General features: G+C 41.7%; 1 protein-coding gene across 1 annotated transcript; it reads left to right on the top strand.

The window, feature by feature from the left end:
• Positions 1 to 1,415: 1,415 nt before the first annotated feature.
• Positions 1,416 to 18,164, top strand: LOC309477404 (cholesterol 24-hydroxylase-like). The gene is made up of 15 exons (XM_082140662.1): positions 1,416 to 1,622; positions 1,745 to 1,822; positions 2,411 to 2,492; positions 2,591 to 2,664; positions 5,007 to 5,093; positions 5,163 to 5,301; positions 5,400 to 5,513; positions 5,605 to 5,761; positions 6,627 to 6,698; positions 6,773 to 6,845; positions 6,936 to 7,020; positions 11,209 to 11,319; positions 16,623 to 16,711; positions 16,813 to 16,879; positions 16,964 to 18,164. Exons 1-15 carry the CDS (start codon positions 1,489 to 1,491, stop codon positions 17,102 to 17,104), a joined length of 1,503 nt encoding a protein of 500 aa, XP_081996788.1. The 5' UTR covers positions 1,416 to 1,488; the 3' UTR covers positions 17,105 to 18,164.
• The last annotated feature ends 6,454 nt before the right edge of the window (positions 18,165 to 24,618 follow it).

Below are 24,618 nucleotides of genomic sequence, written 5' to 3'. Positions count from 1 at the left end.
GAAAACCATAAGTCCGATCAGTCTGAAAAGATAAAGCAACTCGAGTCAAATCAGTTTGAGTGTCTAAGCCGAGTTTGGAGTATGTAGAGTTAAAGCTCTAGGAGGAGATACATTTAGATTTTTTTTAAGCCCTGGTAAGTAAACAAATGTTTTCTGGAAACTGTAGACTGGTTTAATAGTTAGGTGAAGTTCGATATCTGGCATTAATTGTGACCTGTGTCATGCTACTTAGCAGATAGCAGTACTATCTATCTGAACCATAGACTGTAAAAAAAATAGATCTGAACAGATGTCGTCTATTTATTTATTTTTAAACGGATGAGATCCTACTGGAATCCTGAAAAACTTGACCTTGACTGGTGTAATTTTCACAGTCCAACAAGTAGGCATTTTTTTCTTGACGAGAAATTCTCTGGTTAACACAAAATTCAATGGGATGTAATGAACTTTCTGACCCTGACCTGCGAACTGCGAATTTTCCTGTGACGTCAACCGTGAAGGCCGATGAGCTGGCGTAGTAAAATGTTAAATTGTCTTGCCATAGAGACATCTAGCCTTTATTATATGATATCTATGGGTCAGAATGCCAAGTGTTATACCAGTTTTTTAGTTTTTTATTTAAAAAAAAAAATTATTTGCAGACCATTGTTGACAGGTTTTTGCTTAATTGGCTTAATATGCTATTTATGTTTAAAGCAATAAAATAGAAAGAAAGAAAGAAAGAAAGAAAGAAAGAAAGAAAGAAAGAAAGAAAGAATTGATTGATTGACTGATTGATTGATTGATTGATTGATTGATTGATTGATTGATTGATTGATTGTGACTAGACTTTTTGAAGAACCTGGTAAGAAAGTGTAATCAAATACAAAGTTAAAAAATGAATATGCTGTATCTGGAATTTTTATTTCTAGAAAATATTCACATCATTCAAATTGCACCGTAATGTCACTCTTTACATTGTAGTCTTCTGTCTGGTCTTGGCGCTGGCTAGGCATCGTAGGCTACCACGTAAGTCTTGTGACCATTTTACACTTATAGATCGTCCATCCCTTTAATGAGCGTGTATGCCGGGTCAGCCAATCTGGGATGTCCGTTAAAATTAATTTTTGCAAATAACAATCGCGGTCCTGGACAGTGAGTGACCTTGCACATTAAAATAAAATCGGATTTTCCCCAGTCATTGTTAAAAAACAAGCTAACAAAACTTGCAAACTAACATTAGTGAAGCGGCCAGAGGATCGTTCTGCCTCCACCTAAGCTCCACCCACAAAAAAACGTCACCATGTTTACCAACTGAAAAGTGGTCAGAAGGTCAGAAACCTCATTAATGGTTCGGTTTTCTTTTACTGTCTATGGGAAGAAGACTAGTACTGCCCTCTATGGTCCACAACCGTTCAGAACAAGTTCCAGAGACCCGGAAATTAAATCATTTGTAGGTAAGGCAGACCTACGAGGCAGACGCACATTGAGCTACTGTACTGAACCATCATGATCTCAGAATGGGTCTCCTTTATGATGTTTTACCTGCTCGCTGCAGTTTTCACTGCATTTATTGCATATTGTCTGTATGTAAGACATGTTCATCAGAAATATGATCATATACCTGGACCTCCAAGAGATAAGTAAGAAACTTTATGAATGTGTTCTCTATACAAATGTGTTTGATACAACTATATAACGGTATTGCAGTAAGTCAGTATTTGTCAGTTGAGATAAATTAACTTGAAAACTGATGTTCTGACAGTTTTCTGCTGGGGCATGTACCATCTTTCAGAAGAGCAATGAACTCGAAAAGTCTTGTGCACGACCTTTTTCTTCAGTGGTAAGAACAAAACTCTTGTATAAACACAGATTATTTGCAAATTTTTGCCAGAGTAATATCTTGTTGTTTTGACCTTGCATCTACAAAACGTGTCAATTGTTACGTAATATCACATAGGCAGTGACATTGCATATCTCTCTCTCTCTCTCTCTCTCTCTCTCTCTCTCTCTCTCTCTCTCTCTCGCTCTCTCTCTCTCTCTCTCTCTCTCTGTGTGTGTGTGTGTGTGTGTGTGTGTGTGTGATTTGTTTAATGTTTGTACTCTAAAAAGTCAAATGATTTAATGTAATTTAATATTTTTTTTTCAGAAGAACACTTCTGAACGTTATTGAAATATAGAGAAATATTAAGCCATCTTCTAGCATAAGCTTCTGAGAAACTGCTGGAAAATAATAGCCTACAGTTTTATGCTTTCCACTTCATCAATATACATTTACTAAACTATAATAAAAACACAGTTGTTTCACTGAATAGCAGGCATTTCCTCACTTCAGCTAAATAAATAGATATATGGATATAGTGTTTATTAATCCTCTAGGGGAAATTTGGTAAAGCGTTCTCGCCAATGTGACCATGTTCTTGTTTTTAAGGGGAGAGAAATATGGTCCTGTCTACAGGATTTACACTTTTCATTCTGTCATGATCATGGTTTATTGTCCTGAGGCTACAAAGGTAAATATTATATTTCTTTATTAAAAAAGAAAAGAAAAAATTGTATCAGAAGCCACAAAATCGAATAATAAAAAAAAATCTCTGCCCTGTTATTGTAGACAATCCTGATGTCACCTAAGTATATCAAAGATCCTTTTGTCTACAAACGCCTCTTTAACTTGTTTGGAAAAAGGTATGTTTAATTTTTTCTGGATATGTCATAGCATTGCTGATGAAGTCTAGTGTCAATATCTCTACATTGATAGCAGTGTGGTACACTAAGGCACATTACTACTATCATCCAGAAGTTTTTATGGTAAAGGCCCAGGGATGGAAATTAACTTTTTTGTCCACCGGCCACTGTGGCTGGTGGATTTCAAAATCTACCAGCCACTCAATGTTTTTACCAGCCACTTTCTTGTTTTTAACCGACAATGTGTAACTGCATGTGAAAATTAATACTACAAGATCTACAATACTTAAGCAGTTTATTTAATCTCAAGTCTCAATGAAATACTGACATTTTCTCTTTCTCTCTTATATATATATTTCTCTTTTTTACCTGGATGTGGCATTTGAATGATTCGTGGTCTTTTATGGCTTCCAGTTTTAGGTTTTTAGTCCCAACAATGAAACTAGGGCTGGGCGATATGGACCAAAAGTCATATCCCGATTATTTAGGCTGAATATCGATATACGATATAGCCTATATCCCGATATTTTTTCCGCAAAGTGAGAGCAAATGTTCAGTCAAAGTCAAAGCCAAATATGACATGTCACAAGTAGTTTTATTGAAACCGGCTATTTCCACACACACAAGTACTGTCCCCCTTTACTTAACATAAATTGTAAGAATATGACTAATAGTAAAGACTAGTAGGCTACTAATAAATAAACATTAGGCCTATGCTAAAGCTATTAAATAGCAGTTCCAAACTAGTTTTTGTTAATACAACGTTGGTATGAGCCACTAGAGTCATTTAAAAATATAAAAAATAACACAAAGAAAAATAAAGTGGCATTTTGGGGTTAATATGGAAACGACAGTTACCATGGTGAATACACAATATTAACAATAACTGTTAATGAACCATGGAAACTGCTCCTGGTGAATAGTATGAAAATCATCCCTGCATTACTATTATTTTGTGTAATTTACAACGTAACGGCGTTGCATGCTTGTAGTTTATTTTGCACTTTATATACAGTGAGGCGATACACAGCGCGCGCCGCCACATTTGCGCGTGCATTTGAAGAGTGTTCGCTATGAGAACAGGATAACGGCTGACGTGACAGGACAAGAAAGTCCGTTTTTCTGAGGTGAAAGACTTTATTTCAGCGTACACTTATGTCCTCTAAAAGTGTCCGCCGTCTGTGTGAAACAGTATATTTTTATTTACCCGCCACGGTGGCCGGTAGGTGAAGCGAATTTACCCGCCACAACACAAAATCACCCGCATTTGGCTGGTGGCGGGTGCTAATTTCCATCCCGGGCCCCATGAAATCAAAAGCTGAGCTATGCTGCATTTAGTCCGATAGCTTTAAAATCATCTACAGTAGTGGCAAAAAGTGATGTCCGGAGGGGATGTTTGTTTTTAATGACAATACAAGTTTGATAAAACCATCTAAATATGAGGGGATTTAAATATGAGGGAAGAACAAAATGCTATATTCAGTTATTCATATATTGTTGTTTTTCTTGTTATTGCATGTGTTCATGATTTCTTTGTATGACAGCTTGGACAATATTATGGCTGCACAATTTGGCATGTTTCATTGCACCACTCCGCAATATGTTTACAAAATCTTTAACAATTTGTAGTCATTTTTGAACAAAGGGTGAAGAATTTTCCTCGGCCGAACATCACTTTTGGCTAACACTGTACATGCTCTCCCTGGTGAAAAAATAAAAAGCAAAGTATACGTGCAGCCAGACTAATTCAGTATATTTCAAGTGTGTTAATGATTAATTAACTTGAATGTGCTATTTCGGAACAACTCATTTTGTATTAAGAATATTTTAGTTGTAATTAAATTGTAGTAAAGCATAACTTTTTAGTGTACTGTTGTGTGCTAAATTGGAACAACTTCAAGTATTCTTAGTATACTTTAAGTATATGCCTGTGTAGGGACTAATTACATTTATATGTGTTACAGTTACAAATTCATTTCGAGTATCTTCGAAACATACAAGCAATATACCATAAGTGTATTATATTTGAGGAAAAAAGTATATGCTCAGTAATACCTTTGGTTTATTCCAAAGGTATTCAAAGAACTCACACTTTAAAGCTGCATGTTTGCAGTTTTGAGGGGAGGTGGAGTAGACTGTAGACTATTTTTACATTTTGTATTTATTATTATTTGTTATATGTTGAATGTATGTTTTAAAAAATATGTATTGAATACATTTTGCATTCTAAAAGTCTAGTGTGACTGCGGCTTAATTCATATTCGAATTTGAATATTTTATGGGATTTGCTTTGCCAGTGGTGACTTTACAGTTGAATAAGTCACATGACTCAATCTTCTCAGGTTCCTGGGGAACGGGCTAATTACGGCTACGGACCATGACACCTGGTACAGGCAGCGTCGCATCATGGATCCTGCCTTTAGCAGCTTGTGAGTCAAATACAGACAATCTGAAATGTGATACAGATGCACCTCAGCTGATGCGGTCTCATTCGTCAGATACTTACGAGGCTCGATGGGCACTTTTAACGAGATGTCGGAGCGCCTAATGGAAAAGCTGGAGGAAATGGCTGAGACAAAAACACCTGCCGTCATGCACGACCTGGTCAACTGTGTCACACTCGATGTCATTTGCAAGGTTTCACTTCCCTTTCTGCTAATCCGAGGGAAAGCCTAATACAAGGAAAGTCAAATCAGCTGTTGATCAATACTTAGTAGTCATGTTTTTATCCACAGGTGGCTTTCGGTGTTGATTTGAATTTCTTGATGCAAACTGACAGCCCCTTCCAGAATGCAGTAGAGCTGTGTTTAAAAGGCATGGTGTTGGATATCAGAGACCCATTTTTTAGAGTAAGAATCCAACCAAATTGCTTATGTCACAAAAAAGTTGTATGGTTAATGTAATATAATCTGTTTTTATTTTTTAAATGTGGAACCTCAGCTTTTTCCCAAGAATTGGAAGATTATACAGCAAATTGAAGATGCAGCTGAACTCCTGCGTGAAACAGGACAAAAATGGATACAAAACAGGAAGACAGCAGTAGAAAATGGAGAAGATGTACCCCAAGACATTCTCACACAAATCCTCAGAACGGCAGGTATGTGGGTCTCCTTCTTCCATTTGTTGTACAGGTAACTTTTAAATGGGCTGCATATTATAAAAATTGTAATTAATTATTTAATTACCATACCACGGTTAAACTTAACAAGTGTGAAAATTTGATAAGTAATTTAACATTTGAACAATTAAAAAAAAAAGTTAAAATACAACGCCAAAAAGTGAATAATGCAACCAAAAGGAACAGAATACAGGAACCAGACACATTTTAAAAAGTTAAACTGTATTTGTACATTTTAAACCTACTAAATCTGTAAAAATTGATAAATAATTTACCATTGGAGCAGTTCATGTTCAAATACAAGTTGGCCAAAGATCACAAAAAGGACACATAAAAAAATAAATAAAAAGTTAAACTGCATGTACTTTTACTTGACACGTTGTCTTAAAAATGTAGCTTTCATGGTGCAAGATGCAACTTAACGACTAAAGATGTCCATGTCCATCTAAAATGTTTACATAGATCAACACGGGCCGGAGTGGAGGGCATTTTCAGTGCAGGATTTTTTTTTCAACAAAAATATACAGATAAATAACAATTAGCATACTAAACTTTCAAACATTCTACTATCAAAATAAAAATAAAATGAAATACTGCACATACAAAAATTCTGCACATACAAATTAAAAAGTCAAATAAATTTAAATGAATATCATACAGCAGTATACACACCTGTTTGTTCTTAGGTTTTGCCTGAAGTATATCAGGGAATTAAAGTGGTTAATCAGCATATCATGTAATTAATTTCATTCCAAATTTGAATCAGTTAATAGCTATAATAATAACATATTCAACACAACACTGGTAGAGTTAAACTATTTAACACTTTCCATTTTTGCTGCAGAGGAGGAAAATGTTACTAACACTAAAGATGATGAGCTGATGTTGGACAATTTCGTGACTTTCTTCATTGCTGGTGAGTTACAGCTTTGTTTAATTTTTGCTCATAAAAACCCCTGCCAATATAAACAGTGCTTGTTTCTTTTGCAGGGCAAGAGACAACAGCAAATCAGCTCTCGTTTGCAATCATGGAATTAGGGAGACATCCTGAGATATATAAACGGTAAACAATAAAACAGTTCTTGGAAATATGGACCTATTCCACATTGACTTTTATTACAATGCTCTAGTTTGAATTTCTTTTCATTCCCAGGGCTAAAGCAGAAGTGGATGAAGTTCTTGGGACAAAGAGAGATATTTCATATGAAGACCTTGGAAAATTCACTTACTTGTCTCAGGTTGGTCTACAGCTGGGATGCCCAATCCTGTTCCCTTTCAAAAGCTACAATCGATGCTGCGCTGCTTAGCGCATTGGGAACGTCTTTAATCGTGACCAGCTGTGAATATTGTGTGTAACACATTAGAATTGACCCGGAGGTAACATAGCCTCGGTTGATGACGTCATCGGCACGCACCCGCGACACGAGGCTATAAATAGATGAGCCACAAGTGCATCGTCAGGTCTTTTGTCTTCAGAGGCCATTCTGTGCATGTGTGCGTCAAACTCTCTCTCTCTCTCTCTTTATATCTGACTACAGATCTTTGTGAGGAGTTTGTTTCCAACTGGTAGTGTGCAGAAATTCTCATTTTCTCTGAACGTCTATAAAAGAGTTTATACAAGTAAAAAATTTGTCAACAAAAGAGTAAGCGTTGTGTCCCTCCATGTTCTCATCGTATATCAGATTTGGATACACACAATTACTGTTTTGTTTGTGTGGGGGAGGAGCATGCGGCTTTGGTTTTGGAGAATGGCGAGTGCGAGCATTGTGAACTATTTACTGTTAAGATGCTGCATGCTCGCCTGAATTATTTTCAAACCACACCCACATTACCATTGTGGGGCTCCCGCATTGATTTGAATGATGAGCAAGAGACGGATCCTTCCCTAACGCTTGCTGTATCACCAGATCCAGACGTCCCCTCTCGTGATCCCGAAGCGCGCTCCGGTGCTTCTTTTGTTCAAGAGGGGGATGACGATATATATCTCTTGGATCTGCGGACTTCGAGCAGCCTACCTCTGAGCGTTTCTCTCACGAAAGTAAATCTGTCGAGGAATTGCTCGAGGTGGTTACTCGTGCGGTGGCCAGGTTACAGCTTGACTGGCCACGCGAACAAGAGACCCCCAAACGGTGTTTGGTGTTTTAAGCCCCCAACGGCGCCTTCCAGGCAACGAGGGGATGGGTAGGTTTAAGGTTGAGGGTAGGGTTAGCTGCCTCTAAGGAGCCATTGGGGGCTTAAAACACCATCCAGCCCCCCAAACATAGTAAGCTAGAGGATAGGTTTCTGTCCGGTGGCAGGGGGGAGGGACCACAACATCAGTCTCTTCCCTTCTTCGAGGACCTCCATGATGAGCTGTCTAAGTCGCGGGGGTATACGGAGATGCCACAGGTTGAACAGACGCTCGCAAGCTATCTCTCGCCTGGGTCGGCATCTTCGATAAAGAGGCCTACCCTCCCCACAAAGCCGTGCAGAACAACTTCGGCTCTTGTGGGTAAAGTTTACCAAGCTGCAGGTCAGGCTGGTGCTGCGCTGCAGTGTTACAGGCGTACCAGGCTGACCTGTTGAAGGACTTGAGTGCGGGCAGTACGATCGACGAGGAAGCGTTCTCTGAGCTTCGTCAAGCCACAGATCTGTCGATTTTGGTCAACACGGAGAGGCACCTGTGGCTTAATCTGACAGGAATTAAAGAGAAAGATTGTGTGTTTCTGTTAGATTTCCCTGTTTCACCCTCTGGCCTTTTTGGCGACTCCATCAATACTGTCGTCACCAGGTTCAGGGAGGTTAAGAAGCACGAAGAAGCATTCGTTCAGTTCCTTCCTCGTCACACTCAAGGGGAGGGGCCATCGGCCACTGAACCTCTCCCCGGTCCTTCAAAAGCCAGGGAGGTGAAAAATCAGAGTGTGGCGAGCCGTGCTCCCCCTCATAAGGATTGGGGACAGGCTCGTCGTGCTCAGCAACCTCCCAAGCCAGACCTCAGGGCTATTATTATTAGAAAGAGGAAGTCATGGTGGTCTGGCGCCCAGTCTGGTGGGGGTAGACAGGAACTACAAGAGCTACAAACTCTTCTGAGCAAAGAGGCCATAGAACATGTTCCTCTTCCAGAGAGAGAGTTGGGCTATTACAGCAGATTACTGTCAAGACAGTCGTGTCGCAAATTCAACATCACGATTGGTTCGTTACGGTCGATCTGAAGGATGCATATTTTCACATAGAAATATTGCCACAACTAAGGAAGTTCCTGAGGTTCGCTTTCAGGGGCGAAGCGTACCAATTTCGGGTTCTTCCATTCGGTCTAGCCTTGTCACCCCGCACTTACATAAAATGCATGGATGCAGCACTGGCTCCATTACGACTCCAGGGCATTCGCATTTTGAATTACATCGACGATTGGTTAATACTAGCACAATCGCAAGAGATGGCGCTTCAACACAGAGACATTGTGTCAGCTCATCTAGTTTCTCTAGTGTTGAGACTCAACGCCAAGAAAAGCGTTCTTTCTCCTGCCCAGAATGCTAAACCAAAAGATGCTAGGTTTCATGGCTTCAGCATCCAGGGTTAATCCTCTGGGGCTGTTGCACATGAGACCGTTTTAGTTGTGGCTAAAAGCCAGGGGATTTCATCCAAGGGCCATTCCTCAAAGGCAATTAAAAGTGACGTGCCGCGGGCTTCGTACACTATCTCTGTGGCTCAGACCCCGGTTCCTCGCCTTGGGTCCCACTCTAGGGACGCCTTGTCATCGCAAACGGTTTATGACAGACGCCTCCCTGATGGGCTGGGGAGCGGTCTTAAGTGGTCGTCCAGCTCAAGGGGAATGGGAGGGTCATCAGCTCGATTGGCACATCAACTGCCTCGAGCTGATGGCTGTATTTCTGGCCCTGAAATACTTTCTCCCTCAGTTGAGGGGCTGTCATGTCCTAGTGCGGGTGGACAACACATCGGCAGTCTCTTACATAAATCATCAGGGAGGTCTACGCTCACGCAATCTGAACAGAATAGCGAGGCAGATTTTTCTCTGGGCCCTGGACAAGTTCGTGTCACTCAGGGCAGTGTACATTCCAGGACATCTGAATGTGGGAGCGGATTTACTGTCCAGACAGAAACTACCGATGGGGGAACGGAAACTCCACCCAGAAGTAGTGAAACAGATTTGGACCAGATTTTACGAAGCGGAGGTGGATCTCTTCGCCTCCCATCAGACAGCACAATGTCCCCTCTACTTCTCTCTGAGTCACCCAGCCCCCCTTGGTCTGGCCCAAAATGCGCCTGTATGCGTTTCCTCCTGTTTCTCTGCTCCCAGGAGTTCTAGCCAGAGTTCGCCAACAAGGGTCTTGCCTCTTACTGATAGCGCTGTGTTGGCCGAAAAGATTATGGTTCTCGGAGATAATATCTCTCCTCGACGGCTCGCCATGGGCGATTCCAGTGAGGAGGGACCTTCTGTCTCAGGTGGAAGGCGCGATATTCAATCCCAGGCCCGACCTGTGGAACCTTCATGTTTGGCCCCTGATGGGTACCAATTGAAAAACACTGGGCTTTCGCCTGATGTTATTTAGACCATTCTAAGTGCTAGGGCTTCCTCCACTAGAAAGAGTTATGCCAGCAAATGGGGTGTATTTGAAAGGTGGTGTGTTGTACATAATGCAGATCTGGTCAACTGCCAGATTGCTTCAGTTCTGGACTTCCTGCAGGAAGAATTATCAACAGGCACATGCCCCACCACTCTCAGGATTTACCTACACAAACGTAAGGGGTCTAGACACCTTCAAGCACGGTGGCGTGGGTATTCTCGTTCCCAATGCACTAAGCAGCGCAGCATTGATTGTAGCTTTTGAAAGGGAACGATCCAGGTTACTTGACTGTAACCCTGTTCCCTGAAAAAGTGGATTGAGATGCTGCGCTGCATTGCTGTGCTGAAGATGTCCCAGGACTGCTCTTCAGACAAAATATGTGGCACATCTATTTATAGCCTCGTGTTGTGGGTGCGTGCCAATGACATAATCGACCGAAGCTATATTTCCTCCGGGTCAATTCTATTGACGTGTTTCATACAATATTCACTGCTGGTCACGATTAAAGACGTTCCCAATGCGCTAAGCAGCGCAGCATCTCATTCTGTTTTTTCAGGGAACAGGGTTACAGTCAAGTAACCCGGATCGTTCCTGGAGATCTGTCTTCCTGCAAAGTTCCTGCAAAGCTCTAACCCTGATCCAACACAACAGAACCGCCTAATTGAGATCTTTAGGAGCACTTGTTAATTACAGACAGGTGTACTGGATCACGGTTGGATAATGAACTCTGCTTGTAGGTAGATCTCCAAGAACAGGATTGGACACCCCTGGTCTTCAGAGATGGTATTTTATGCTACAAACACAAATGGTTCTGTATCCATTTCTCTGAATGGTCTTTGTATTGTTGACTCAATGTATTAGGTCTTGAAGGAAACACTGCGACTGTACCCCACTGCTCCAGGGACCAATCGCTGGTTGCATGAGGACATGGTTATAAATGGGCTGAAAGTCCCAGGCGGCTGCTCTATTGCTGTGAGTATTGCCAGATTCCCAGTAATGCTGGTCTGTTCACTCTGTGGCCAGTGTGGTACCTGGCTGGGGAAGCTATTTCTAGCTACACAAGTACAGCTCCTGTCTACTTGAATGGAGATAGAAATAAATCTTCAACATTGTTTGGAAATATTATATTTTAGTTAAAGTCCCCCTGTAGTCAATAATTGTATCCCTTAAAACTCATCCTTGATCACCAAAATTACAAATGTAAAGGTTTTTTCCTTGAAAAAATGTCTTCATGCCTTATAATAGCTTGAATGTAACTCTACACCCTTGACTCATTTAGTATACGCGGTTCTATCATCATCATCTTCTTCCGCTTATCCGGGGCCGGGTCGTGGGGGCAGCAGTCTAAGCAGAGATGCCCAGACTTCCCTCTCCCCAGACACTTCCTCCAGCTCTTCCGGGGGGACACCGAGGCGTTCCCAGGCCAGAGCTCTTCCGAGCTCCTCACCCTATCTCTAAGGGATCGCCCAGCCACCCTGCGGAGAAAGCTCATTTCGAAAGCCGCCTGTATCCGGGATCTTGTCCTTTCGGTCAAGACCCACAGCTCATGACCATAGGTGAGAGTAGGAACGTAGATTGACCAGTAAATCGAGAGCTTCACCTTGCAGCTCAGCTCTTTCTTCACCACGACAGACCGGTACATCGACTGCATTACTGCAGAAGCTGCACCGATCCATCTGTCAATCTCCTGTTCCATCCTTCCCACACTTGAACTCCTCCACTTGAGGCAGGAACTCTCCACCAACCTGAAGTGGGCAAGCCACCCTTTTCCGACTGAGAACGATGGCCTCGGATTTGGAGGTGCTGATTCTTATCCCAGCTGCTTCACACTCGGCTTCAAACCGTCCCAGTGCATGTTGAAGGTCCTGGTTTGATGAGGTCAACACGACAACATCATCCGCAAAAAGCAGAGACGAAATCGCGTGGTCCCCAAACCTGACACCATATGACGTTCTGTCCATAAAAATTATGAACAGAACCGGTGACAAAGGGCAGCCCTGCCGGAGTCCAACATGCACCAGGAACGAGTCTGGCTTGCGAACCAAGCTCCTGCTCCAGTCGTACAGGGACCGGACAGCCCTTAGCAAAGGGCCCCGGACTCCATACTCCCAGAGCACCCTCTACAGGATGCCGCAAGGGACACAGTCGAATGCCTTCTCTAAATCCACACAAAGCACATGTGGATTGGTTGGGCAAACTCCCATGAACCCTCCAGCACCCTGGAGAGGGTATAGAGCTGGTCCAGTGTACCACAACCGTGACAAAAACTGCACTGCTCCTCCTGAATCCGAGATTCTACTGTCGGCCGTATTCTCCTCTCCAGTATCCTGGCATAGACTTTCCCGGGGAGGCTGAGAAGTGTGATCCCGCTGTATTTGGAACACACCCTTCCTAAAAAGAGGGACCACCACCCCGGTCTGCCAGCCCAAAGGAACTGTCCCCGACCGCCACGCGATGTTGCAGAGACGTGTCAGCCAAGACAGCTCCACAACATCCAGAGACTTGAGGTACTCAGGGCGGATCTCATCCACCCCCGGTGCCTTGCCACCGAAGAGCTTCTTGACTACCTTGGTGACTTCAGCTTGGGTGATGGACTTGTCCACCTCTGAGCCCTCAGCCTCTGCTTCCTCAATGGAAGACGTGTCGGTGGGATTGAGGAGATCCTCGAAGTATTCCTTCCACCGTCCGACGACATCCCTAGTTGAGGTCAACAGCTGCCCAGCTCCACTGTAAACAGTGTTGGTAGGGCACTGCTTCCCACTCCTGAGGCGCCGGACGGTTTGCCAGAATCTCTTCGAGGCCAACCGGTAGTCCTTATCCATGGCCTCACCGAACTCATCCCAGGCCCAATTTTTTGCCTCCACAACCACCCGGGGTGCAGTCTGCTTGGCCTTCCGGTACCCGTCAACTGCCGCAGGAGTCCCACAAGCCAGCCAGGCCTGATAGGACTCCTTCTTCAGCTTGACGGCATCCCTTACTTCCGGTGTCCACCACCGGATTCAGGGATTGCTGCCTCGACAGGCACCGGAGACCTTACGGCCACAGCTCCGAGCGGCCATGTCGACAATGGAGGTGGAGAACATGGTCCACTCGGACTCAATATCTCCAGACTCCATCGGTATCCGGTCGAAGCTTCGCCAGAGGTGGAAGTTGAAGATCTCTCTGACAGGGGACTCTGCCAAACGTTCCCAACAGACCCTCACAGTACGTTTGGTTCTGCCGAGTCTGTCCAGCTTCCTCCCCAGCCATCGGATCCATCTCACCACCAGGTAGTGATCAGTTGACAGCTCCGCCCCTCTCTTCACCCGAGTGTTCCAAGACATACAGCCAGAGGTCGGATAAAAAGACCACAAAGTCGATCATCGACCTCCGGCCTAGGGTGTCCTGGTGCCACGTGCACTGATGGACACCCTTATGCTTGAACATGGTGTTCGTTATGGACAAGCTGTAACTGACACATAAGTCCAATAACAGAACACCGCTCAGGTTCAGATCAGGGGAGCCGTTCCTCCCAATCACACCCCTCCAGGTGTCACTGTCACTGCCCACGTGGGCGTTGAAGTCCCCCAGTAGAGGCACTTTCCAGCACCCCTCCCAGAGACTCCAAGAGGGCCGGGTACTCTGCACTCTGCACACGACAGTGAGAGACCTATCCCTGACCCGAAGGCGCAGGGAAGCGACCCTCTCGTTCACCGGGGTGAACTCCAACACATGGCGACTGAGCTGGGGGGCTATAAGCAAACCCACACCAGCCCGCCGCCTCTCACCACGGGCAACTCCAGAGTGGTAAAGAGTCCATCCTCTCTCAAGGAGTGTGGTTCCAGAGCCCAAGCCGTGCGTGGAGGTGATCCCGACTATCTCTAGTCAGTACCTCTCAACCTCACGCACAATCTCAGGCTCCTTCCCCTCCAGCGAGGTGACGTTCCACGTCCCTAGAGCTAGTTTTCATCCATGTCCAGGGATCGGGTTGTCAAGGCCCCCGCCTTCGACTGCCACCCGATCCACTTTGCACTGGCCCCTTACGGTGGCCGCTTACGGCCCCTCCTGCAGGTGGTGAGCCCACAGGAGGGCGGCCCCACGTCGCTCCTTCGGGCTGAGCCCGGCCGGGCCCGATGGGGGGAGGCCCGGCCACCAGGCGCTCGCATACGAGCCTCAACCCCGGGCCTGGCTCCAGGGTGGGGCCCCGGCTGCACCATGCCGGGCAACGTCACAGTCCTCATTTTGAATATTATCATAAAGGGTTTATGAACCGCTCTTAGTCTGACCCGTCACCTAGGACCTGACCCTACCAGGGGCATATAGCCCCAGACAACATAGCTCCTAGGATCATTCGGGTACTCAAACCCCTCCACCACGGTAAGGTGGCAGTTCAAGGAGGGGATTCTGTGAATAGGTGGTTCTTTGAATATGCAAATTACACATGGTTTGTCTTAAATCATATTAAAAACACCACATAGACATAAACAAATTTAAAAGTTTGATTTTGACCACAGGGGGTCTTTAAAGGGTTATTTCACCCTCGTTTACTCACACGTTTGATGTTCTAATGCCATATGCCCTTCTTTCTCTTTCGGACCACAAAAGGAGAATTTGTAAAAATGTCCTGCTCACGTTCATCCATATAATGGCATTGAATAGCGCCTAGCATCAAGTTTTTTTTTAAAGACGCAGAAGTATCACAAAATGATCCCATGCGGCATGTGTCGTAAATTATAGTATACAATAGGGTTTGGCAAAAAAAAACGAAATTGTATGTATTATTCTCCAAAAATCCTGCCATTGGTCTTCTGTGCACGATGTGCGCGTTTATCCCAACTTGCCCAGAAACAGCACACAAGGGGCCCTATTTTAATGATCTGAAACGCAAGTATCAAACGCGAAACGCAAGGAACTTTGTGGGTGGATCTCGGGCGAGATCTAAGAGCAGGCGTGCTTGTTCCATGGCGGCTTGCTATTATAATGGCGGATTTGCCAGGCACACGCCAGGAGCGGTTAATAGCCGAGGAGACCGACGTTCTCGTCAGGGCCGTAAAAGACAAAGTGACATTGTATGGGGATGGGAGAAACCCACCCAAATAAGCTTAAACAGGCATATAATAATTTTGGTAAATGTGTAAGCTAGATTTATGCTTATTTTTTCACATCTTCATGGACACCACAATGATTTCCCTCATGTGGAATATTTTTCCTTGTAATTATGTATGGTTTGCAAAAATTACAACTGCTGCGTCTATGTGTAGATGAGAGAAGCAAAGTGTATGCGCGTTGTGCACACGCTATATAATGGCCAAGCATGCGCCCTTAAAATAGCATCTGAACGCGCCACTGACTTTAGACTAGCTTTTTCCTGGTCTGTGGTGGAATTGTTTTCTAGAACTGCAAAATAGCACCAGGGAACGTTTGCGCCGGAACACTCCTCCTCTTTTCGCTAAACCGCCCCCGGGAGCGCAAGTTCATTCCCTAATTTACCGGCGTGCGTCCTTTCAAGGGAAAAGTCCACTGTGCGTCGGGTGCAAAATAAGAATGATACATGCGTCGTTGTACAAAGTCAATTGCGCTGGGTGCAAGATAGGGCCCAAGTTGTGAGAAATCAAGACTAGGAAAAATGCGAAATGAAATACAATCCATGTACCTTCTTCTCTGAGGTGAATATTTCCGTTATGTTCGTCGCAACAAGAAGTTATCACGTTCACATCTTTCAACTGTCCTTCTGACTGTCATCAACTTTTATTGAGATTTCTAGGCGTTGTATTTCATACTGCATTTTTATCCATCTTGATTTCTCACAACTTGTGTGCTTTTTCTGGGCGAGTCAGAGTGAACTGTGGCGCTAATAGAGTCTCATGAACATGCAGTCGTGCACAGAGGTCAGGATTTTCTTTAAATAATACATAAAATTTTGGTTGGATTTTTACCAAACCATATCATAAACCCTTCAGAACACGTGGGATATACGACACGTCGCATGGGATCATTCTGTAATATTTTCGCGTCTTTTTTTAAAAAGCTTGATGCTGGTCGCTTTTCACTGCCTTGATGCTGGTCGCTTAAGTGGATGATGCAGAGCAGGACTTTTTTTCTTAAATTTCTCCTTTTCTGGTCTGAAAAAGAAAGAACAGCATACTGCATTAGAACAAAACCAGGGTGAGTAAATTATGACTTAATTCTATTTTAATAATTCCAATAAATTCGAACAATGGCATCATCAATTTTACTTGTTTAATTGTATTTGAATACATGACTATTTTGAACCATTTTGACCTTTTTCCATACAGTTCAGTTCTTATGTCTCTCAAAGACTGGAAAAGTTTTTCAAAGATCCGTTGAAGTTTGATCCTGAGAGATTTGATGTGAATGCCCCCAAGTAAGCCATTATGAGGACAAGCTGTAAATGAGTTTTATGAGGATGTTATAAACATTATAGCATGAAATCTGATGATATCAAATTGTGTTCTTGTCTGAAAGGCCTTATTACTGCTACTTCCCATTTGCACTTGGTCCACGAACCTGTCTAGGGCAGGTCTTCTCACAGGTAACAAACACACATTTGCACAATTTGTTTTCCAAGTGCCAAATTTGCTGCGATCATAACAACTTAGCGTATTTCTACATTCAGATGGAGGCTAAAGTTGTGCTTGCCAAACTGCTTCAGAGATTTGAGTTCAGTCTGGTTCCTGGACAGTCTTTCAGCATTAAAGACACTGGAACTCTACGGCCCATGAGTGGAGTGATCTGCAACATTAAACCATGCTCATAGGACATGTTTATGGCACTTGTTTTGTGTCAACTCTTGTGTACTTGTGTCTACGTGGCAAACATGATCTTGTCTTATTCAAACATTAACCTAAGCACAGAAGTTGTAACAGGCTATTCATCTATGATACTTTATCCGCACTTTTAATTGATATGGTTTTATATCATCTCGTAATACATTATGTGGATTATATACAGTGCTGGGTAGCAACTGATTACATGCAGTCTGGATTATGCAATCAGATTCCAAAATGAAGTAGGCTACTTGTAATTGGATTATTTTACTTTTTAAAATACTCATAATCAGACTAGTTACTTTTCTATTGATTTTATGATTCATGATTACATATTAGTAACACAATGGCAGTAAATTATTCATAATTTATTGATTCTCGCTAATTAATTTTATCTTTTAAATTTTAATTAAATATATATTTTTATATTAGATTAACAACAGATTTGCATGTTCTCGGTTCTCTGATCAAATTTAATTATGGTCACTTGACTTGCAGGTAAATGCGGTATTTCAGTCTTTTTAGTGTTTTATTTTGAACGCTTTAATTTGTCCTTCAGAAACCTAATTTTGGGAAACCCTGATGTAATGTAATGTTTAATGCACTTCATTTTGTTAATAACAAACTTTCTGTTTGTATTTTTATATCAATATGGTACAAGATTATCATATTCAAATCAATGTGATAAATGAGTTGGGTCAAAAAAGTAATCTAAAAGTTTCAAAAAGTAGTTTGATTACATTACCTAAAATGTGTAATGCTATATATTTTTTAGATGTAATACATTTTTGTCATGTAATTTGTAACAGACTACAATTTGTAAATAATCGACCCAGCACTGATTATATAAATATGAACATTTTATAAACACAATAGGAACTAATGAAACCACTGGTGAAAATGCTTGTTTTGCTAATTTAATACTTTTTTCATAAAAAATTATATTATCAGCAAAATCTTTTGATTTTAAAAAGGTCTCTTTACATAATATATTTTCCTACCAATTTGCCAAACAGATTAAACACAGTGAATAAAAAATATAAAAGCTGATTTACGTGGGGTCCTTTTTCTTTTGAAGAACAGTATTTCTTATTTGTATTATGTGAAACTGTAACACTTGTTCTTGAAGTACGACAATCATGTATTATGAACGTGTCGGAAGAAAAAGCATCGCCTTTCCAGGCCCCAGCGAGGATCGAACTCGCGACCCCTGGTTTACAAGACCAGTGCTCTAACCACTGAGCTATGGAGCCAGCTGTGGCAGTCAGGAGGAAAAAAACAGGGGGGTAATCCAGCGCCCAAAAAGCGTACCACCCCCGGGGGCCGCCATTGATTAGCAGACCATTACCTGCTGTTAGCAATCCATTGACTCCCATTCATTTTGGCGTCACTTTGACAGCGAATAACTTTACATCTGAGGCGTTTAAAGACTCCATTTGTCCATTATTTATTTCTAAAGAAACACGAAAATGTATAAAGGCTCCATTACCTTGTATCTTACGTTATGGCCCCGTAGAAGCAGTTTTAGTAAAAATAGGCTAACGATTGCGTCATAACACGCGACTCTCTGTCGCACAGTAGAGAGATTACCGTATGGACAGGAGGAGAAGCTCGCGCCCAATCGGGGGGACGTGGAGGCAAAATGACAAAGTAATTGATCAGAATACTTAGCAAAAGTTTCTCCTGCTCCTAGCTCATGGACACCTCCTACTCACACTCTCCGTCTCTGCAAGTTTCGGAAGGGAATGATTCAGATTTCTCTTGGCACAGCTACTAGAAGACTTACAACTGTCAGACAGGTTGCTCACGTCACATCTACGTCGTCAAGCTCAGTTTGAGTCTGCGCAGTACGCTCAGCCATCAGGAAGTGAGAGCTTCTAATTGACTTCACTTTTCTCCGTTGAATCCAATGGGGTCGCTGTGTCCATTTCTTTTACTGTCTATGGCTGAAGTCTATGGGGTCGCTGTGTCCATTTCTTTTACTGTCTATGGTTAAAGTCTATGGGGTCGCTGTGTCCATTTCTTTTACTGTCTATGGTTGAATCCAATGGGGTCGCTGTGTCCATTTCTTTTACTGTCTATGGCTGAAGTCTATGGGGTCGCTGTGTCCATTTCTTTTACTGTCTATGGTTAAAGTCTATGGGGTCGCTGTGTCCATTTCTTTTACTGTCTATGGTTAAAGTCTATGGGGTCGCTGTGTCCATTTCTTTTACTGTCTATGGTTGAAGTCTATGGGGTCGCTGTGTCCATTTCTTTTACTGTCTATGGTTGAAGTCTATGGGGTCGCTGTGTCCATTTCTTTTACTGTCTATGGTTGAAATCTATGGGGTCGCTGTGTCCATTTCTTTTACGGTCTATGTTAGGGACACGATTAATGGGCCACTGCCGTCCGCCATATTGGAACGGTCAAAGCATGTCTGTGAACACTGAGAGCAAGCTGACTGTGCATCTGCAACCTGCAACCGCAGTTAGACGAATATCTATATCTGCAATAAACTTCAGCAGATGATTTTTGCTAAACTAACACGACATTAAAAAGTTACCATAGTAAAAGTTAAATTATTAAAAAAGTACCATAGTAAAACTGTAATACTGAGTTAATATAAAAACACAAACCAGTATTCTCACCTGTGAAAGGTTATCCCATTTCTTCGGGAATTTAAATATTGGCAGTTTCACAACCAAATGTTTCTTAGTCTTTAAAGTCTTTCTTACTGTGAATGACGACACGCTGACTGTTCCAAGATGGCGGTTGCGCCAACGTGCCTGGAGCGGTCAAATGTGGTACCTACATATACATATCTATAGCTCGGCTTCATAAATGTAACAATATTCTTAAAAGATAGATACCAAATTTCAACAACTATTGCCAAAATTCTCAAAAGCCTCAGGCCTAACATTAAACTTAAAAAAGTGTGAATTGCTGGCTGTACACGACACGTCACTGAAAAACATCTGTAATATCCCTATTAAATCAGAAATTAAATACCTGGGGATTTACCTTTCCAAGGACCAAAAACAAAGCCAACTTTTGAATGTAGAAAATAAAATTAAATAATGCAAATCAAGACTAAACATATGGCTACACAGAGGGACCTATCAATACTAGGTCGAATTTATCTAACTAAGATGGAATGTTTATCAAGATGTACTTACCCAGCCTATTCCAATGCCATGCCAAACATATTGATTAAATCTATCAACCTAAACTTCATTTGGAGAAACACACCACATTATATGAAGAAAAGCAGTATGGTTAAAGACACAAAGGATGGAGGACTAAAAGTTATTGATTTTGACTGCCTTAATGGAACCTTAAAAATAAATTGGTTAAAATCTTGGATCAAACACAGCAACTCCTTTTGGTATTGTATTCCAAAGACCTTATTCAAGAAAATTGGAGGATTAGAATTTCTTCTTAGAGTGGACTTTAGTGTTAACCAATTACCTATATCATTGTCAGAGTTTCACAGACAAATACTCTTGTATTGGAAAATGTTATACGTACATAACTTCTCACCCCACACATCTGTACTCTGGAATAATAGATATGTTTTGCACCGCAACAGATCTCTGTTCTTTGAAGATTGGTATGGGAGAAATATATGGTCCATAGCCGACTTAATGGATACCAACGGACATTTTTTAAATTATGAACAATTTTGCATCAAACATCATTTCAAACCCTTAAAATCAGACTTTACTAAATTACATAGAGCATTACCCCAAGAATTTGTCCTTCTAACAAGAAACATTTTGGCATATTATCCGATACAACCACAATTGGTCCCAATATCAATTCAAGGGATCTTTTGCTCTGGATAAAAAAAATGCACAAACCACTTTATTAGAAATTGTTTTACTGAATATCTTTACCCTAAAAGGCAAAATAAAAATAACATCCTACAAAAATTTATACTAAACTCCCTATACCTCCTAAAGTGAAAGAAACACACTTCAAAGTAATGGACAACATTTACCCCTCTAAAGAATTACTGAGACTTCGCTTTGGCATAGATGATAATACATGTACATTCTGTGAAAATGATGTCGAAACTACGGACCATCTGTTTTTCTCATGTAAAGCGATACAGATATTTTGGAGTGATATAGGCCTACATAAATGGGTAAAGCAACCGATGTCTTCATTCTCCAGTGACGACATAACATTTGGATTGATATTGCAAAGCAAGGGTGATGAGCTCTGTACTAATACAATTGTGTGTCTAGCTAAATTCTTCATTCACAAATGTAGAATTGTGAAATCACCTCCCAAATTTGTTTTGTTTTTTTAAATGAATTTAAACTGTATATAAAATCCTTAAAAACTCTGAAAGGTCCTAAAGCACAAAAAATATATGATACCCTAAAACACTTCCCAACTGAGGTTATTAGCTGAACAATGACTGAATTCTCCCCTTATGTTATGTAATAATTTCTTACTGTTTATTTATTTGAATTTGTTTATTTGAATGTTTCTTTTTCCTTTTATAAATCATCCTTATTTTTGTTACTAAGACTACATATATATTTCCTGTTTGTATTAAGAGCTGCTCCCTCTGGCTATATCTTCTCTGTATCCTATTCTGAAGAAACAGATTTTATGCAGCCATGTTTGTTTGTAAATATTTTCAATAAAAAAACAAAAAAATAAAAGGCTTCAAAAACGTCGTCTTCTTTTGGGGCTGGTTTCAGTAGCACATCACTGCGGTACACGAGATCCAGGGGGCGGAGTTGGATCCAGATCTAAGGGGTGGAGATGGGTAGGTTTAGGGGTGGGTTTAGGGATCAGGGGGTGGAGATGGGTCGGTTTAGGGGTGGGTTTAGGGATCAGGGGGTGGAGATGGGTAGGTTTAGGGGTGGGTTTAGGGATCAGGGGGTGGAGATGGGTCGGTTTAGGGGTGGGTTTAGGGATCAGGGGGTGGAGATGGGTCGGTTTAGGGGTGGGTTTAGGGATCAGGGGGTGGAGATGGGTGGGTTTAGGGGTGGGTTTAGGGATCAGGGGGTGGAGATGGGTAGGTTTAGGGGTGGGTTTAGGGATCAGGGGGTGGAGATGGGTAGGTTTAGGGGTGGGTTTAGGGATCAGGGGGTGGAGATGGGTCGGTTTAGGGGTGGGTTTAGGGATCAGGGGGTGGAGATGGGTAGGTTTAGGGGTGGGTTTAGGGATCAGGGGGTGGAGATGGGTAGGTTTAGGGGTGGGTTTAGGGATCAGGGGGTGGAGATGGGTGGGTTTAGGGGTGGGTTTAGGGATCAGGGGGTGGAGATGGGTCGGTTTAGGGGTGGGTTTAGGGATCAGGGGGTGGAGATGGGTCGGTTTAGGGGTGGGTTTAGGGATCAGGGGGTGGAGATGGGTAGGTTTAGGGGTGGGTTTAGGGATCAGGGGGTGGAGATGGGTCGGTTTAGGGGTGGGTTTAGGGATCAGGGGGTGGAGATGGGTAGGTTTAGGGGTGGGTTTAGGGATCAGGGGGTGGAGATGGGTAGGTTTAGGGGTGGGTTTAGGGATCAGGGGGTGGAGATGGGTCGGTTTAGGGGTGGGTTTAGGGATCAGGGGGTGGAGATGGCTAGGTTTAGGGGTGGGTTTAGGGATCAGGGGGTGGAGATGGGTAGGTTTAGGTATACGTAAGGTGGGAGGAGTTGGATCTGGATCCAACAACTCCCCCTGGATTTCGTGTTCTGCAGTGAGGACCATCTCGCTGGTTTGGTGTTTTCCTCAGCTTAGGCACATAACGCCACCTGCTGTTCCTTTTCTAACATGGATATGTGTTTGTACCACAGACTGTAAAAAAAAAAGTTTGCTTTGTACAAACTAGAGTAGTAGTTAAATCACTAAAGATGACAAATCCTACGCATCTGATTATGCATAACGATTATATAGAACAACAAACTTGCAAGAAAAAAAACCCCATTAAACAATGACACAAAATAACTATAGATAAATAAAACCAAAAAAAAAAAAAAAAAAAAAAAAAAAAAAATTAACTAAATTATACAGAAGTGAATCAGCTTAAGGGCTTTTATGTCTTTAAAAAAGTTCAAAGTGTTGCTCAAGAGTTTAACCTCATTCCCCAAAGTTGAACTTTAATATATCTTGGAACTAGGTAAAGTGGGCTGTTTAAGCTTTATTGAACTGTGCTCAATGGGTGTACATTTTACAAGCACAACAATGGTCTTTAATTAAAGAGACTAAATGATAAAATAGTTTTGGCTGATGTAATGCCACTGTTGGGTGTGGCCAGATCTCAAAGGAGGACTCCCTCATGGTGAGACATAGAAAATATAATTTATAAGGTTGCTCACTAAATGTAAACACATATTATTGTAACAGTTCCTGTTTGGTTTGTTACTACAGTTAATAGGGAATAAAATTCAAAGAAAAAAAAAAAAAAGTTAGTTGCCTTGTAATTTGTTTAAATATTGCTGGCCCACTTTGGCTAAACGTGAGAAAGTGGATGACCTTCAATCTTCAGTAACTATACCCAAATTCATTAAATAAACTGACATTCACTGGCTATTTTATAGTTTACATGTGTAAATGAAGAAAGGAAAGTGAGGCATGAAGTTGAATCTGTGGAGTGAAGAAAGAAATAAGAGGAAGAAAATTTAGATGCAGAGCATAAATCTTTAAAATATGGACACAATTAAAATTCATTTAAAGTTGAGAGAAAACAGATTTTTTTTTTAAATGTTCCAGGTTTTTTTTTGTTAGCCTGTTTGTTGTTGCATGTGTTATAGTCACATTTTTAATATGTAATAGAGTTCATTTTCATCAATATTATGATTTCTGAATTTTACGCATGAATTGAGTAAACTTATTTTTACAGTAACAGGTACAGAAAGTGTGCTCCTTTATTTGAGAGTCACACTTGTGTTCTTCGTGGTCAAAAGTGACCCCCTATTTTTGTTCAATAATATTAATAATGTATTATAATTTATTAATAATAATAATATTGTTTTCTTTTGTATTTTGAGAGAATTTTATGGCACTAATTAATATTTATGTAATAATTATGGTCCATTTATGCCATTGTATTGATTATATGTATATGCCATTTATTCAAATATATTGTTATTAGAGAGATTTTAAAGAGATTTTAGGAAACCTTTCTGTGGCACCAGTGCGAGCGCTAACAAACTGCACCGGCAGAAAATGAGCTCGCAAAAGGCCAGGGTTTAGTTTTAGTTTTTTTTTAGTTTTTTAGCTAGGCACACTATAAAAAATATAAATATCTAAACAGTATTTGAATCTTTTATTTTAGTTATTTATAATGAGCCAGAACGTCAGCGATGCTGATCAATTTTGGCTGGCAACTGCCAATAACTCGCCAATATTGGCGAGTTACTGCCAATAACTCGCCAATAACTCGCCAACTAACATCAGCCGTAGTAGAAGACTGATGGTTTAATTAATAGGAGAATGTACAAAGTCGTCGGTCTTACCTTGTAAGTTGTGAGCTTGTTGGTAGAGGTGTGTTTTATTTTTTATTTTTTTTGGCGGACTCGACGG

This window comes from Leuciscus leuciscus (genome assembly GCF_965113295.1).
Source record: "Leuciscus leuciscus genome assembly, chromosome: 16".
In the NCBI taxonomy this organism is placed as follows: domain Eukaryota; kingdom Metazoa; phylum Chordata; class Actinopteri; order Cypriniformes; family Leuciscidae; genus Leuciscus; species Leuciscus leuciscus.
This window is presented reverse-complemented; position numbering and strand designations above follow the sequence as displayed.

Bases quoted from the DNA above. Each gene is read 5' to 3' on its own strand.
- LOC309477404 (XM_082140662.1), top strand. From the start codon at position 1,489: ATGATCTCAGAATGGGTCTCCTTTATGATGTTTTACCTGCTCGCTGCA. The intron at 5,094-5,162 runs GTGAGTCAAATA...CTCATTCGTCAG, and splicing joins GATCCTGCCTTTAGCAGCTT to ATACTTACGAGGCTCGATGG. The intron at 5,762-6,626 runs GTATGTGGGTCT...TTTTTGCTGCAG, and splicing joins ACAAATCCTCAGAACGGCAG to AGGAGGAAAATGTTACTAAC.